Genomic DNA, 18,092 nt, shown 5'->3' on the forward strand with positions numbered 1-18,092 from the left:
TGGACTTGCGATTCAAAATCTAAAGCACTCTTATTGTGAATATCAGTTTGAACTTGTAAGTTTGAATGGACCAGGTATCACTTGTCTCAATTGGAAGTGTCTCTAGTTACACCACATTTCCCTTTCACAGTGTAAAGCAAGTTCTTTCTCATGAAGACAAAGTCCTGCAATCACAAATTCTGCTGGCGTCTGGAATGACTGGCAGAGAGGGTCATGGCTCTCTGGTTTTGTGATTTATCACCAGTAACATTTTTTCATTGTTTTTGTATAATAGTCATTGGTTGGTTTGCATTGTTCATTTAAAAAAAAAAAAAAAAAACATTTCAGACACTCATTTGGATTCACAGGTGCAATATTAAAAGGCTATTATTATAATTTCATATCATTAGATAAACTATGCTTGTATCCTATTACCAATCACTTACCATTTTCTGGGTTATCAAGTTTTTCCATTACATAATTTTCCATTTTATTTTTAATTTTTATGAGCGGCCTACTATTAGCAAAATAGGATAAAACTGAAATTGTGGGATACGAATTTAAAACATGCCTTAATTGCAATGCCCTTTTACTAAATCATTGTAGCGACAAGGATGTATCATGAATATTAATATGAAATCCCAGTCCTCAAACCAAACCCAGCCTCCACTCACCTCCAAACTGCTTCTTCCAGTTGCAGGGGATCTTGCATCTCTGGGTCTTGATGGTTTGCTTGCACTCATTCCCTGTGCGGGTTCCTTCTCTTGTTCCCAGGCCACAGTCGCCAACATTCGCCACACAGACACTCCACTGCCACTCCCCACAGTCTGACTTGCGCTCCTTCTTGCCTACAAGAGGAAATGGATCCCCTATTTATTTTGTATATATGCAAGCCTTTCAGCTACGTGATTTCAAACTGTACATTCGTTCAGTCAGAAAATGGATGCAACGGATTTATTAAGACAGGCTAGACAACACTACTACAATATACATATTTTTTTACACTACATTCTTTGGCCTTTGGCAGATAAGTGGAAAGGCTGGCCATAGGGAAGCCATGTTTATTGATGGATGAATAAGAAACTAGCTATTCAACTGACAATTAAGTCTTGTAAGGAAACGCCTAAAATGCTTGATATCAGAGTTCCCTGCCAGGACAATAGGTTTGCTTAATGGAGTAGGAATGGTCAAACATCATTTACTTAATTGAATCTGTTTAATCTCCTCTCAGGTTAACTGGTTATTTATTTAATGAGGATATTATCAACACAGATCTTAATATCCTAGTATGTGTGTTCTGTATGTTATTTCTTCTTAGATCATTATTTGACATGCTTAGTAAGCAGAAATTTTTTTTTTCAAAAGCATATTCAAAGCAGATTGTGTGGAAGTGACGAGGAAGCATATTAGCTCATACTGTAGGGCAATTCTTCAATTGGAGGCCCGCGGGCCAGATCTGGTCTGAGAGAGCATTCCGTCTGGTCCGTCCTGTGTCAACTGTCCTTCGATACAAATGCTAGTTGCAGAAATGCACAACTGAAAGGTTGTCGCTATCTACAGGGCATTTGTGTCCTCTAACAAGCAATAGGTCAGTTTCCCCAGTTATGGCAGGTGAACTCCAGGATTAGATCAAGATTACAGATGAGTGCAGCCTCATCCAGTGAGCCAATATCCGATCCCATTTCTTCTTAGTTAGTACAACTGGTCCATTGCAGGACGGTTGACGAAACGAGTTCAGTGCTCAAGGAACAGTGAGGTGCTGTAAAATATGAGTTGCGCTTGAAAGTTTGTGAACCACTAGTGTAATTCTAGAAATGTCAAGTTTTTACTATGAAATCCTTGTTTACTCAAAACCAGTCTTTACTAAAAGAAAGGATTTATATTTACAACTTCCCTGTGTTTTTTAGAGACATTGATGCATGTAGTAGAATAAAGATAGGTAAATAAGAATCAGTGCATGTGCAAAAACTAAGTGAACTTCAAGTTGCATTAGCTCAGTCAAGGAGGTAACTATAATCAGGTGGGTAAATAATTACCAAATTAACCAATCAAAGAGCAGATCTCCAGGACAAAGGTTAGGTGGCGCTCTCCTATATAAAAGTAAGAAACCTGGTCAGTTTGGTCTTACCCGTACAGGTCAAAGAAATCAAACAAGAGGACAGGACTGTCATTAAGAATCGCAAATTGATGTTAAAGACAGTCGAAGACTTTTACAGAAAATTATATCAAGATGAAAAGAGCAACATAGCAGATGATGAAAACTAGTTGGAAAAAACGCAACCCGAGGAAGAAGTTCCAGGTGTTCTATCGGAAGAAGTGAACCAAGCTATAAAACATATGAAGACAGCAAAGGCACCCAGAGAAGATGGCATAACGATTAACATCATGAATGAAAGAGGTGAAGAACTGACAAAAATACTATACCGTATTACTACAGATTGTACTAAGCAAAAGAAAGTGCCTAACGACTGCAGCAACGCATTTGTGATACTTTACATAAGAAAGGAGATAAAGAAGACCTCAAGAACTACAGACCTCTTAGCTTACTTCCTACAACCTAAACAAGTTTTACCAAGATACTCACCAACAGACTTCAAGATAAATTTGACTATGCAAAATCAAATGAGCAAGCAGGATTCAGGAGGGTATTTAGCACAATGGATCATCTTCAAGTTGTACAGCAAGTGATTAAAATCAGCAACGAGTAAGAACTACCACTTTGCTTGGGATTCATTGATATGAAAAAGCCTTTGACTTTATACAAGATCTGTACTAAGCTCTCTGAAAAAACAAGGAATTGAGAAAACGTACAGAGGCTTGATCAGCACCACATACAAGAATGCAGCATCCACAGTAAGACTCCATAGAAAGAGACAAAATCAAGATAAAAAAAAAAAAAAGGTGATACAATTTCCCTAAAGCTCTTCATGTCCACCCTAGGAGACAGAACACTGGATTGGGAAAATGAGGGGCAAAAGATCAATGAAACCTACTTGAATCATCATTTACTGACAACATCCTCACATTTACAACGTGCCCAGAAGAATTGCAAACAAGAATGCAAGAACTACACAAGGCTAGCATCAAAGCGTGTTTGAAAATGAACCTGAAGAAGACTCAAGTCATGTTCAATAACTCTACCACTACACATGCAATTGAAGTCAATGGGATCAATTTTGAAGAAGTCAATAACTACGTATACTTAGGACAGTTAGTTTTGGCAATGGAGAACCAAATGTGCGATCCAGAAGAGCAAAAATGGGCTGGAGTACCACTGGAAGATGAAGCATGGTTCTGAAAGGGAAACTACCCTTAGGCCTCAAGAGGAAAGTCTTTGACCAATGCGTGCTGATAGTGCTAACTTACGGATGTGAAACCTGGACCCTAAATGAAAAAATGATTCAATAATTACAAACGACTCAATGGAGTATGGAAAGATGCATGCTGGGAATAACAAGAGACAAGAAAAGGAAAGAATGGATAACAGCACAAACAAAAGTATGCAATGTTATTATAAGATTGGAAAAAACAGAAATGACAGCATAGACCGGACATCTAGCAAGTTGAAAAGACCATCACTGGACCAAGGAGATTATTATGCCTTACATGTTTTTATAAAGTTACAACTGACAAATTCAAAGTTAAAGGTCCTTTTCTTTTAGGAAATAAAATAAACAAAATAAAAAAGTCTACAGTAAACATTGAGATATATTTGTAGCTCAGCTACAGTTTTCACAGCTAACTTCAATCTTCTTGTACCTGTTTTTAAACCAATATATTGATTATGAAATATGGGTATTTTCACATCCACAGCACCAACAGAAAACAAGATACACAGAAAGGACAAGTATTATGAATTTTCTTTTTCCGCACCACCACTGTCCCACCACAGCGCGGACCAGAGAAAACAGTTGCAGTGACGGCTTGCCTGTGTTGAACAATCCCAGTCCCTGTTTACATACAAGATGTTCCTGTGAATGCTGGTTTTAAGATAATATATCATGACAATTTTGCTTTCTTGTTATACTTTTCTGGGATAAAATGCACACAGCACAAATTTAAATGCTTGCTGTTCACCCTGGTCCATTTATGACACGGAAAATGTATTTTATGCATGCTGCACAAGGCGGGGTGTAGTCACCTCAATTGTTTGTTCTTATTGCTAAATAAGAAGTAGAAGGGTCTCTATTAGGATTTAAAATAAATCCAATTCCGTGAAATAAGGTAATTCATGTTGATTGTGAATATTAAAAATATAGTACTGCACTGTATCTGTTACAATATTTGGATAAAACATGTTTATATTTTTGTACATTTCTCTTTTATGTATCTTTTGTATGCTTTTTACCTGTAATATTACTTATAGTTTCTTTAATAAAGAAAAATTGGGGTGTGGTAGATGGTAAAAATCCAGGGCATTTCTAAAATTAGCTCTGTCCTACACAGCACACAATACTAGTTAAAAGAATGCCATTCCTTCAAGTGCTGACAAAGTCTAACCTAGGAGTCATGCCTTGGTTATCCATTAAAAAACAAAACGCAGACACACGATGAGGTGTTACTTGAGATAACAGGTCCAAAGGATCCATAAACAGTGGAATACAATGGCTGAATAGATTCAGGTTTTCCCAGAACTCATTTTGCTTTGAGTGGCTGATTAATCTCGAAACTGTCAAATTGGGCTTAAAGGACCCCAGCGATTTATCATCAACATGACGAGGTAACCCAATACATACCCTCACCACTATGCATGAAGAAGTGTCTCCTAAGTCTATTTCCACTTACTTCCCAACTATGTCCCCTGGTTTCTGTGCTGGTTAGGGTAAACGATCATCTCCATTTTACATGGTTTAAGATTTCAGTCAAATCCCCCCTAAGACTTCTTTGTTTTAGGCTAAATAGATTCTTTCATGTTATCGTCATAGATTATTCATTTAAACTCTGGGGTTAGTCTGCTCTTTGTGGGACTCTTGCCAGGTTCAAAATCTTTTGGTGATGTGGTTAACACAAATGGACTCAGTCCTCTAAGTGTGGTATCACAGTGCATTATATAACCTCCTCATAACCTTCTTTTTCCTGTGATATGTGCATCACCTAGTTTCTCTGCCTTTCCAGCATCCACTGCCATTGCTGAGAGAACCAGCAGGACCAACACGAGTCCTCCCATCATCCACTGCCGCTGCATTCTGTAAAGATAAAAGAGGCAGTCATCGGATAATCATCTTCATACAGTGAAATTTAATGCAATATTACATAGTTAGACTCTGTAACCAGCTCACCCCATTAACAAGGATCGGCAAGGTGTCCGTACATGGACACCAGTGTCCGTGGTAAAAAGTTTGAGGTCAGTTGTAAGTTATTTTAAAAAAGTACGATTTACAATCTCTGTTGAAAAAAGGCATGATTTATCTATGTACATATTGCAGTTGCAATGCGAACAGGCTAGATTTGGCCTCTGCTTCTCTCCGTAAATTGACAATGACAATATTCTACCGTAACTATGGTTACTGCAGAATCTTGATGACACTGAACCGCCTACTGAAGCCTTGTTATACAATCCGATTAAGCGTTAGTTACGTTCACATTGTGCACTGTTTTCTTTTTCTTAACATTGAAAAAAACATGGCGTTGAAATTAAAAAGATCGTTCAACCCAGCTTGGGAAAGAGAATAGTTCATTTTTGAAAGACCCACAGATTATTTTATGGAGGGCGCAAGATGCGGCCAAGTAATGAAACAACTCAAGTCAACAGTAGCTCACGACCATGCTGAAAAATGGTGCAAAAAAAATATCTAAGACTTCAAACATGTCGAGTGTAGAGAAGGATAGATTCATCAAGGAGGCCAAAGCCAACAGAGGAAGCCAGGTAAAGTCAATGACCGACTTTGTTAACCACAATCTCAAAGATGCACAGAATGATCTTTGCCTTGCCTACAGTTTAGCAAAAGCAAACTGCCATTTACAGCAGGCGTTGTTTTCAAAGAAATGGCTGAAAAAATTTACCCAAACTCTGCTCCCTTTCAAAGACTGCATTGCAAAAACTGTGTCAAGAAACGCATAGGATTTAGGTGGCTATCTTTCCAGTGAAACTGTTCAAGCAGCAGTAGATGCACCATTTGTAAACTTAATGTGCGACGAGAGCACTGACCACAGTGACAAGAGTCAAATAATAATTTATCATCATTTTGTGAATGTTGACGCAGGTGAAATTCGCTTTGAGTTTTTTAGCTTAATTGAAATAACCAAGTGTTGTAATGCACAAAATCTGAGTGAAGCCATCATTGGTTGTTTGGAAAATGACCGAAACAAGTACCCTGTAGAGAAAACTGTGGAATTTACATTGGACAGGGCATCTGTAATGCTAGCCCAACGTGAAAGTGTTTCAGGCGATTGAAAGATCGCTATGGCGATTTATTTGTCCAGCACTGTATGATTCATCGCCAAGTCTTAATGGCTAAAGACGCTGAATCAGTCATGCCTGACTTTGTGGAAGACACGATCAAAATGACCCTGAGGCATTTAAGTGGGGCTGCAAGAAAAAAGGAGTTTAGACAGATCTGTGAGCTGAATGAAGAGGAATACTCAAACCTGGTTAACTACAAAAAAATTCGCTGGTTAAGTTTGGCTGCCTGCGTTGAGAGGTTTGAGTTACTGCGGGATTCTCTAGTGCAATGCTTTGAGAGAGAGGCATTTGGGAATGGGTCACCGAGTTACAGAACAAGTTGCCAAAATATCAAATAAGGATTCTACACAGGAATCTTTCATAACTCCAAGCGACCTATCTATCCCTAGTGCCAAGGTCACAGAGATACTGAGGGAGTGTGAGGAGCAGCACTACTTGCCAGAAATGGAGATTGCCAAGGTAAAAGCAACGTTCATTGAATATGGAAAAAAAACTTGAACAGGCATTCAAGTGCAGGTTTCTTGAAAAATAGCTGGTGAAATGCATGCTTTATTTGGACCCCTGCAACCAAAAGCCACTAGTCTCAGAAATTAAAAAACTTGCTGTAAGATTTATAAAGCACATTAACTCCAGCAAAGTTGAAATATTGTACTGCGAGGATGAGGCTGTGAAGACACTTTTCAACCCAGACGTCTGTGGCAGTGACGTTACCAAATTATGGTGTATTTTGTTTAAGTCAAGCAGTGAGGATGAATACAGTGAACTAGCAAGGCTGTCACTTCTTTTACTGACAATGAGCCCTGACAACTGTTGCTGCAAACAAGGCTTCAGCCACATGAACTCAATTAAAACATCCACAAGGAATCGCCTTGAGAACTGTTGTATTGATGCATGTATACGTATTGCAACTGCAACACCAAGCACAAAAGACTTCGATGTAGCTGCGGCGGCAAGGTACATTCAAAAACACTAATTGAGTGGAATCTATTATTATTATTATTATTATTATTATTATTATTATTATGATGCCTAGATAACTACTGTAGCTATATACAGTTGTGCTGCTCTTCATTGATATTCGTGTGCTTAGTTCCTCTATATATATGGGAGAATGTGCTTTAAATTGGACTGTGCTCTGCTGTTTGCTATACACCCCCCATGTCCGTCACTGAGTCCGGTAATTTTGTTAAGTGTCCGTAGCGCAACTTGGTGGTGTCGACCCCTGCCCATTAAAAGGTTGCAGTTTACAATCCCGGCTTGTATTTCAGGGTATTACGATTGATTAATAACAGTGGATTATGACAAAACACCCCATTCACTTGCTGTTTTGAAAAACAGTTTAGTATTTATGTTTAGTAATTGCTGCATTATCCATCAGACTTTTAAAGCTGCAGTGTATGTTAAAATATGATTCTTAAGGTACATAAGTTAAATAACGTTTCATCACCACTTGATACGTTGTTTATCAGATACAGTGGCTCTCAAAAGTATTCACCCCCCCTTGGACTTTTCCACATTTTATTGTGTTTCAACATGGAATCAGAATTGATTTAATTAGGAGTTTTTGCCACTGATCAACACAAAAAAGTCCATAGTGAAAGTGAAAAATAAAATCTACAAACTGTTCTAAATTAATTACAAATATAAAACAGAAAATAATTGAGTGCATGAGTATTCGCCCCCTTTGCTGTGACACACCTAAATAAGCTCTGGTGCAACCAGTTGTCTATAGAAGTCACATAATTAGTTGAGTGGAGTCCACCTGTGTGCAATTAAGGTGTTTCACATGATTTCAGGTTAAATATACCTGTCTCTGGGAGGTCCCACAGTCGGTTAATACATTTCCTAACAAAAACTACATCATGGAGATGAAGGAACATTCAAAGCAAAAACAGAATAAAGTTCTTCAAAAGCACCAATCGGGTAGGATATAAGAACATTTCCAAGGCATTGAATATCCCCCGAAGCACAGTAAAGTTCATTATTAAGAAATGGAGAGAATATGGCACAACCGTGAATCTGTCTGGAACAGGCCGTCCTCAAAAACTGAGTATACGGGAGAGAAGGGCACTAGTCACGGAGGCCACCAAGAGGCCTATGGCAACTCTAAAGGAGTTACAGTCTTCCACGACTGAGCTGGGAGACACTGTGCATATGGCAACAATAGCCCAGGCGCTCACAAAACTGGCCTTTATGGGAGAGAAGCAAAAAGAAAACCACTGTTAAAAAAACACTTGCATCAAATTTTGGCTAGAGTTTGCCAGAAGCCATGTGGGAGACTCTGGGACCAAGTGGAAGAAGATTCTATGGTCTGATGAGACCAAAATAGAGCTTTTTGGCCTCAACGCTAAACGCTATGTTTGGCGCAAGCCAAACACCGCACATCATCCTGAGAACACCATCCCTACTGTGAAGCATGATGGTGGCAGCATCATGCTATGGGGATTCTTCTCTGTGTCAGGGCCTGGAAAGTTTGTGAAGATAGAGGGCAAAATGGATGCAGCAAAGTACACAGAAATCCTGGAGGAAAACCTGCTGAAGTCTGCAAGAGACCTGGGACTTGGGAGAACATTTACCTTCCAGCAGGACCATAACTCCAAACATACAGCCAAAGCCACACTGGAGTGGCTTAAAAACAAAAAGGTTAATGTCCTGGAGTGGCATTGCAGTGATTGCTGGGTGCCTCTACCAGATATTGACTCAAGGGGGTGAATACTTATGCAATCAATTGTTTTCTGTTTTGTATTTGTAATTAATTTAGAACAATTTGTAGATTTTATTTTTCACTTTGACATTATGGACTTTTTTGTGTTGATCAGTGGCAAACTCCTAATTAAAACCATTTTGATTCCAAGGGGGGTGAATACTTTTGAGAGCCACTTTATATTGAAAACTTTTTAGGGTGTGTATTAAAAAATGAGGCATTACCATACTTAATCACACACAGTACTTTCTAATCAATGAGGATGAGGCAGCACATGAAGTATCTGTGCCTTCCACTTTTTTCACACCTTGGAATAAGAGGAGCTACATTTAATGAAAAGGAATCGGCGTGAGATTTAAGCATTATGAGCAATCATGTTTCTTAATCACTTCGCTGTGCTCAAATTACTGGAAAGGTACAGAACACCAGGGAGCTCAATACTGCCATTCAATTAATTATGAGCTACAACTTTTCCACTGACTTACTTTTCATTTCAGGTTGCAGCATCTCTTTACATGGAATAGCTAGATGTACTTTTAATAGTCTCACATGACGAGACGAGACAAGCACTGAGTGCGTTTTTATGAATATTTTATCTGAATATATGTATTGAATCTTGACGGGTGGCTAGCTCAGAATTTGGAATTTACTGTGCACACACTTGCAGGTCTATGGAGTTCCACATGCTTCAGAACAAGAAGTAATCTTAAAATAATTGTGACTAACAAAATAATCACCGTACCTGTTGTGCACTTCCATTTACTATACAAGTCTCAAATACATGCATTTTCAGTTTGGAAATTTAGACCATTTGGTATTACACTTGGTTAAAAGAAAGTTCTCAATTAGCTTGCCTTGTCTTCCAGGAAATCTGTAACTTCTTCAATTTCTATATACTTTTACCTTAGCAGTGTCTTTGGGGTCAAAGCATCTTACTGGCTGCTAAGCATGTCAGTCATTAGGGAAAGTGGCTAGTTGGTTACCGGCAGGAAAGGCAGAACTGAAGGGGTTGGTGGGGACAACTTTACTCTCTACATCTATGGCCAAAAGTTCTGCATCACCTAGAATTTTAGGACTGAGCCATAATAGTAAAAAAAGAAAAAAAAAAATAACTAAATGAAAATAATGTAGATCTTTAATTTAACATCATGTAATCAAGAAACTACAAAATGATATTGCAAAACTACCGAAAGCCATAATAACAGCACAGTTTAAAACTGATGTCAGTTTTTCGTTAAGTATATGGAAATTACATAGCGGTATGTAATGCAATATGTTAGTGTAACATTATTCAACAGATGTCGGTCAACTCTGTGAACCAAAATTAGTTAAGTCTATAGGGTGACGCAAAACTTTTGGCCATTAATGTTGGTGAAATGAATTATAATGAGTGCTCACTCGCTATAAGGCTCTCGATTATAATGCGCCTTGAATATAACGCTCCTACAACATGTCCCCCAATTCCCTATACTAGTGATTCATGCAATATTTCTACAGTAAATACAGTGCCAGTTTTGTCCAAACTGTAAACAACTTCTCAGTCTAACTTCCATTTCTGTCTCTTCCTTTTGATACAGTATCTGAACTGAAGAAGAGCTGCTCTGGCACTTTATAACACAGGCATCTTATACAGCATTTGTTTTATAACTAAATAAATATCAGGCCTAATACGTGGTTATCTTTCGTAATATATTTACTTTTCTTGGACCTGTGGGATTACATGAGCTCGACCACTGCAGTCTGTCATCAAAACTTAAACTAGAAATTAAGAGTTTAGTGGTCATCTTTGATCCTGATCTATCATTTGAGAATCGTATTAGGTAAGTTACTAAATAATTTTTTTACCATTTGAGAAATACAGCCAAACTTAGACCAATTATTTCCGTATCTTATACCAAGAGACTAATACATGCCTTTGTTTAATCTACAGTGCCTATAGTAAGTATTCACCCTCCTTTGACGTTTTCACAGTTTGTTGTGTTACAACCTGAAATCTTGATGCATTTAAATGGGACTTTTTTCCCTTTGATTTACACAACCTTACTCAACACTTTGAAGAGGCAAGATAATTTTTACTGTGAAACAACAGTTAATGAAAAATACTTGGTAGAACCACCTTTGGCAGCAATTACAGCTGTGAGTCTTTTGGGGTAAGTTTCTACCAGACTTGCACATCTGGATCTGTAATATTCACCTATTCTTGGCAAAATTGTTCAAGCTCTGTCAAGTTGGATGGGAATCATTGGTAGATAGCAGTCTTGCCACAGATTTGCAATCAGATTCAAGTCTGGGCTTTGATTGGACTACTGTAGGACATTCACTTTCTTGTTTTTAAGCCACTCCAGTGTTGCTTTCGCTGTGTGCTTGGGGTCATTGTCCTGCAGAAAGATTAATCTCTGTCCCAGTCTTAGGTCTTTTGCAGACTGAAGCAGGTTTTCCTCAAGGATTTGTTTGTATTTAGCTCCATTCATTTCGCCCTCTACCCTGACAAGCTTCCCAGTCGCTGATGATGAAAACCATCCCCATAGCATGATTCATGCTTCACAGTAGGAATGGTCTTACCTGAGTGATGTGCTTTGTTGGGTTTGCGGCAGACATAATCCCACTTAAATGCTTCAAGATTTCAGGTTGTAACACAACAAACTGTGAAAACGTCCAAGAGGGGTGAATACTTCTTATAGGCACTGTAGAATTGATTATTGTAATGCACTTTTTCCTGGTGTCCCAAAACGCATGGTATCCCGCTTGCAGCTTGTTGAGGATACCACCGTTAGAATTCTGAATAAAACCAGGAAAAGTGAACATATTACCCCTGTTTTGGCCTCTTTACACTGGCTGCCTGTTCAGTATAGAATAGATTTTAAGATTTTGCTGTTAACTTCCAAGGCCCTGAATGGATTAGCACCTAGTTATTTGCAGGAGTTACTGACCCTGTATCTTCCAAACTGCACTGAGATCACAGGATGTGGGTCTACTGGAAATAATTGTGAAGTTGAAAGTGTAAAGTTACTTGAGAAATGTACCTGAAAGTAAAAAATACTTTACATAAATCACTTCTAACATAGTATATATTTACAGAAAATCATCACGTACCCTTACCACTTGCTTTCCTTTCAAAATAGAGAAATTACTCAAAAAAAACATGTCATTATTGTAAGCCCCATGGTCCATTGAAAATAATCCTTTTGCTATGCTTTTACTTTGGTAAACTATTATGATTTACAAAACATTTTGTGAAGCTACACAAAAGAATCTTATAAACAAATTGTCACAAATACAATCACTTGCAGCTTGTTATGGACACCGCCGCTAGAATTCTGACTAAAACCAGGGAAAGTGAACATATTACCCTTGTTCTGGCCTCTTTACACTGGCTGCCTGTGCAGTATAGAATAGATTTTAAGATTTTGCTGTTAAGTTCCAAGGATTTCTCAGTGCTCTCAGAAGAGGAACTGTGCCAAGCAATGATTTCTTATCTCAGTGCTCTCAGAAGAAGAGGAACTATGCCAAGCAATGATTTCGCAGTGCTCTTAGAAGAGGAACTGTGCCAAGCAATGATTTCTCATCTCAGTGCTCTCAGAAGAAGAGGAACTGTGCCAAGAAATGATTTCGCAGTGCTCTCACATGCTCCAAAAGATGATGATGAAAGAGCCTGCCACGAAGGCCTGGCTAAGCATCGTTTTAATCGTCCCAGACCAGCTGCCAAAAAGAACATTCAGCGTTGTTTATATTGATTTCCTGCTAGCATACTCATTTTATTCTCCACCAATTTTATGTAAAATTATTTTCTTTTCAGACAACTTGTTGATTTTTTTCTTCTATTTAATCTGCAAATTATTTTCTTTTTGCTGGTTTCAGCCACTTTGTCTTCGAAGGCTGTGTCACAAAGAGATCGATTCTGTTTTTTCTCGACTGCTCCTATTATCTCCCATTTACTTTCACACTTCCACATTCTCCTCTTCTCTGTCTCATATACATCTCAAGACCCCCTCCCTGCCTCTGCGGAAAACTGCAATGAGATGCAGTAGATGCCAGCATGTCCCTGCCTCTCTTACTCCTATGTATTGCTCGTGTCCCGGATTGGCTTTATTTTGAACCTCTGCCTTCGAGTTTCGCTTAGATTTGCTGGTTGCACTTGTGGTTGTAGTACCCAGGGAAGTCACATGGCCCTAACTGAGGTCTATCATGTTGGCCTTCATTAGTGTACACCCAAGCTGTGATATGCTGTGTCCTAATCAGTTTAAAGGTGTAGTCTATAAGATTTGAATTTGTGAATGATGGTCAAAAATGTAATATTTTCTATGGAAGATGTTTCACCTTAATACCAAATACCAAAGTGTAAATTTGCAGAAATGTATTTGTCTACTGTCAAATTCTTATTTTTCTATGTGAAATTGTGGTCATTTTTGCCACACTTCATCTATTTTTTTCTCAGCGCCATTTTTCAACAATATCATCTTTTAATATGTATCACATCTCACAATGCTAAACAGCATACTGCAGTCATTAAAAGATGGATGAAGTTGTTGAAAATGGATGCTAATTACAGCAGGTAAAATTACCTTGAAATCTGCCAAATTCTAGAACTCAGCCTAAATAGAACTTGATACACATGGAATAAATAATAATGTGGCAATAAAGTTCATTCCTCCAAATAAACCCTACACTACTATTTGTAGCTTATAAATAGTTCCAAAAAATGTCTCCACTATGGAGAGAGTTTAACTATAGACATCTCAAATACATTTCAAAACATGATATCTGGTATTGCACTAGGTTAAACAAAACCCTGTTTCAAAGCATTGCTTTTTGACTGTTTTCCTGGGTCATTTCACCTGGAGAGTTCAATTTCCCATACCTATTCAATGGTTTCCTGGCAATAACCAATCTGCTGCTTCTCTTATTGACTGACATGCTTGAGGCCAGTAACATGTTTTGACCCAGAAGACACCGCTGTGGTGAAATGACCCAGGAAGTGCAAACAGATAACCTGAGAAAAAAAGCCTCAAAAACTAACTAATTAAATACATGTGTTATAACAATACAGAATGGCTTAGGTTTATGGAATTATTTCGTTGTCTACAAATGTGAAATAATTTCCTTAGTAAATGTTTAATTTCTGGCCATCACTTGAACAAAAATGCAGAGAACAGCACATCATATCATTGTGGTGTACCCAATATCAAAAAAGCTTATCATTTGCCAAGCATTATAAAAGTGATTCATAAGCACCATTGTAGGTTATCTTTTGACATCCTAATTGGCATACATTCTCATATGACATTGAGAAATGCTTAAAACTTTAAAAAAACTTTAAAAATGAGACATCAAAGTATGCATAAAAGCCTTAATTTCTTCCAACAAATTAGTTATCCTTGCCACCCACACCTCCGCCTACTGCTATTGGGGCTGGACTTAAGATAGACACACAACAAGTTTAAATGAAGTACACTAACTTCTTGAAGACTGCACATCATTCTTTGAGGTGTACTTTTGCCTACCTTGGGCGTTTGGAAATTGGCATTTTTCTTAATTGAAAAAGCTTGTTTCTTTGGATTCACTTCGAGCCTATTCACACCAGCTAAAATCATGTTGTATCAATGCGTGCTGATCAGGCTATATTTAGGTATCAGGTATTATGTATTATACATTGCCAGAACAAAGGTACCGTATTAACGGCCAACTTTAGCCCAAGGGAAGGTAACACAGTACAAACAAATGTGCAATGTGTGTTTTCCATTGCTATAGTACACTGGTACTGTTATGGCCCTTCAGTATTTTTTGTTTAACTTTTCTGTGTTGTGTTTCTGATATCTCTTAAAGGTGTTTAGCTGCTAAGGCTATCTGTTTACTACTTTCTCATAAAATCTAGGCTCAAAATATGCACAAGTCATGTCACAAAATGTTCCTCAGTCAGGGACAAGTAACCTCATAATGCCTTTTACTGCAACAAATAATGACAGAGATGGATTAATAATCTATTGATTATGATAAGAAATATTTTCAAAATGTGGTAGTCTTAATTTGGTAAGTGCTAATATGGTGCTAATTTCTATCACACATCAATTTTGAAATGTCTGTAAATTAAATTTCACAAAATGTTTTCCAAATGTAAGCGTGCCTGAACAAAACACACCCCTGAATGAATATAAATGTGTGTCGAGCAGCCAAATCAGATATAGCTGTATTCAGCCTTTGCACTGCAAGCAGAAATAACATAAATACTTACATGAAGATATAAAAATTTCCTATCAGCGGAACTCCTTTCAAAAGAAAAAACCTATATCCCTAATTTGCATTGACTTTACTTCGGTTGTACAACACTACCATCAAATGAGGCGATATAAATTTACTGGAAATGAATACAAAAAAGCACATCCAGGGGCAAAATCAAAGAGAAATGTAATATCTGATCAAATGCAAACATGAAGTAAAATAGATACTAACTGTACCAGATCATTGACATGGTTAGAGGCTGAAATAATAGCTATTTTAGTAGTATCTTTTGGGTAATTCGGTAGTTTTCTTTTAGGGAGAGAAGTTCTCCTTCAAAACTCAAATGCCTAATTAATATTAAAATATGTGAGTGTTCCAATCTGGCCTTGCGAGACTACTTATCGGGCAGCTTTCAAACCACAAGTGCAGCCTGCCTGATTTGACCACCAAATAAATAAAATAAAAAAGCATGATGTTATGCATGGCTCAGGTGGTAACGTTATGGGTAAAGTACAGCCTTCTTGTTGCATTGATTCTGCAGGTGGTCTTCAAAACGCAGTTTTAACGGTTGCAACAAGATATTGCTGGCATGGGCTATTACAAGTGAAATGTACTGTATTTGGCAGTGAACATTGAACGCCTTGGTCATGTAACTGCATTATCGGAGACAAATCCAGTCACATTATTAAAATTAACTTCAAATGCGTTTAAACATTTCACAACACCCTGTGCCACCGATAAGTAATTCACAGAGTGCAGATTAACTGTATCAGCTAATATTACTTTCAATTCGAATATTCGATAGTCCTTGGAGAACAAACTGAATGTGCAAAACATACTGATCTTTTGCATTTGTTGACTCATCAGTAACTACAGATACACTGTCAGACACCTTTATCAGTTGTACAATTTTCATCTTGTGCAACTCAGGAATTTGGGGTTGATATTCCCTTCTCAATTGACCTGCTGTAGGAATTGCTCCCGCATTTATTACATTTGTTCAGAAATGCAAGTAGTTTGGGATTATCAATTTTTTCCAGGGAAATATTAGCACAAACAAACACTTCTGTCAAATTGAAAATAACATCTCGTTGGCGTTCATAATTTTTGTCCCCCATACGTTTCTTTAATGGAGGAAGCTGTCTCATAGCTGTCAATCTCAGACTTTCGTTTTGTGTTTTTCTGATGATAAATGCAGTTTATTGTTGACTTTCAAGTGTGGTCCAAAGATAAATTGCAAGTGTATACCCATCGTTGTACAGAACACCAGGTGGATATTGTTGCGTGCGTTTGCTCAGTGAAATGCTTTTTGATTGCAAAGTTTTTGACTCCATGTTTAGGTCTCTCAATTTTTCTTTTAACGCATCAATTTATTAAATTACCATTTATACTCATAATTAGCTTTTATTTTTCTAATTAGTCAAAGCGTAATGTGTTGATTTCTTAATTGTGAATTCGATTACTATAACTGTACTGGCTGTAGGACATCTAGGTGATAGCAGTTGAATTACAATTAAAAAAACAGGTTGCGTAAAACGCAGGACCCTACACATAGTCAACAGTCATTACTAAAGTTGTTTTGGTTTTAATCATAAAGGACAGTGACTTTTCAAAACTTGTGACTACGTATGTTGTCTGAAGTGAACCCAGCTACTGTACCAGTTAAGCAGTGTGTGCTGGAGTAACAGCACAGTGGCGGTTTTACTTGTCAGTTTCCTGTCTTTTTCGGCTTTCTGTCATTTAAAACGTAGTTTTTTTTTGTTTTGGTTTTAATTTCTATTTTTTTTTTTTTTTTTTTTTTTACTGCAATGTTGAGTCAAAATATCTGTATAATATGCAATGGAAAGCACATATTTTTTTTTTTTTTTCCATTGTCTTTGTGTAAGTTTTCGGTTTGAAACCCATTGTAGTATTTGCAACATCCTCTATTATTAAAGCAAACAGTTCCAAGTATGATCATATTTTAAACATACACTTATACATAGACTTCTCATTAATAGACAGTGTATTTGCATTTTCTGTTTACTTATGCGGAGACTGTGCAATGATGTGGAATAATAATAATAATAATAATAATATAATAATAATAATAATAATAATAATAATAATAATAATAATAAGTTGAAGGGAACATAACTTTACAAATATATTAAATAACTCCTGCAAAAAATGATTTACAGTACTAGTATAACAATATATAATTGATTGGACTATTTCATTGGTAATGTTAAGCTTTGTATGTAATATGAACTAAAGGAAATAAAGTTAACACGCAAAACAGTACACAGTGTAAATAATGGTAGAAATAGAATAGACGACAAACTTACCATAAATGTTTTCTTTTCACATTTAATAATGCACACTGCAGGGCTGTAGTGCATACAGCCACGTAAACAGCAGCGAATGCGTTTGTGACCTTAACGTAACAAACGCAGTGCCATATGGGATATTGAGTTTTCTTAAAAGAAATTAGGTAGCTGGTGCTAAAAAGGTGGTGCTCTGAGTTTTAGAAACGCACTGAACTTATTTATGTTTAATTGTCTCCAAATGCAGAATTCTATGAATGCTTTTTAGCTTTTTTTTTTAAAAATCAGGCCTACTACAGACACACACATAATATTATGAGTGCACATCTGCATAGCAAATAACTTGCACAGTACAGTAATCTGTGACCCCCGTTTATAGCCTACAGTGTCCATTTCTTATATATATATATATATATATATATATATATATATATATATATATATATATATATATCTATATATATATATATATAGTATACAGTAA

General features: G+C 37.2%; 1 protein-coding gene across 1 annotated transcript in view; it reads right to left on the reverse strand.

Annotated features, from left to right (window-relative positions):
* The window catches only part of ptn (pleiotrophin), a 95,095-nt gene that overhangs the window by 47,233 nt on the left and 29,770 nt on the right, over window positions 1–18,092 (reverse strand). Inside the window, exons 2-3 of the mRNA XM_041255485.1 lie at window positions 5,074–5,165; window positions 654–827 (exon numbers count right to left, since the gene is read on the reverse strand). Coding sequence (XP_041111419.1) covers window positions 654–827; window positions 5,074–5,164 — 265 coding nt within the window. The 5' untranslated portion in view covers window position 5,165. The remainder of the gene's footprint in view (window positions 1–653; window positions 828–5,073; window positions 5,166–18,092) is intronic.

Source organism: Polyodon spathula, chromosome 7, assembly GCF_017654505.1.
Source record: "Polyodon spathula isolate WHYD16114869_AA chromosome 7, ASM1765450v1, whole genome shotgun sequence".
Classification (NCBI taxonomy): domain Eukaryota; kingdom Metazoa; phylum Chordata; class Actinopteri; order Acipenseriformes; family Polyodontidae; genus Polyodon; species Polyodon spathula.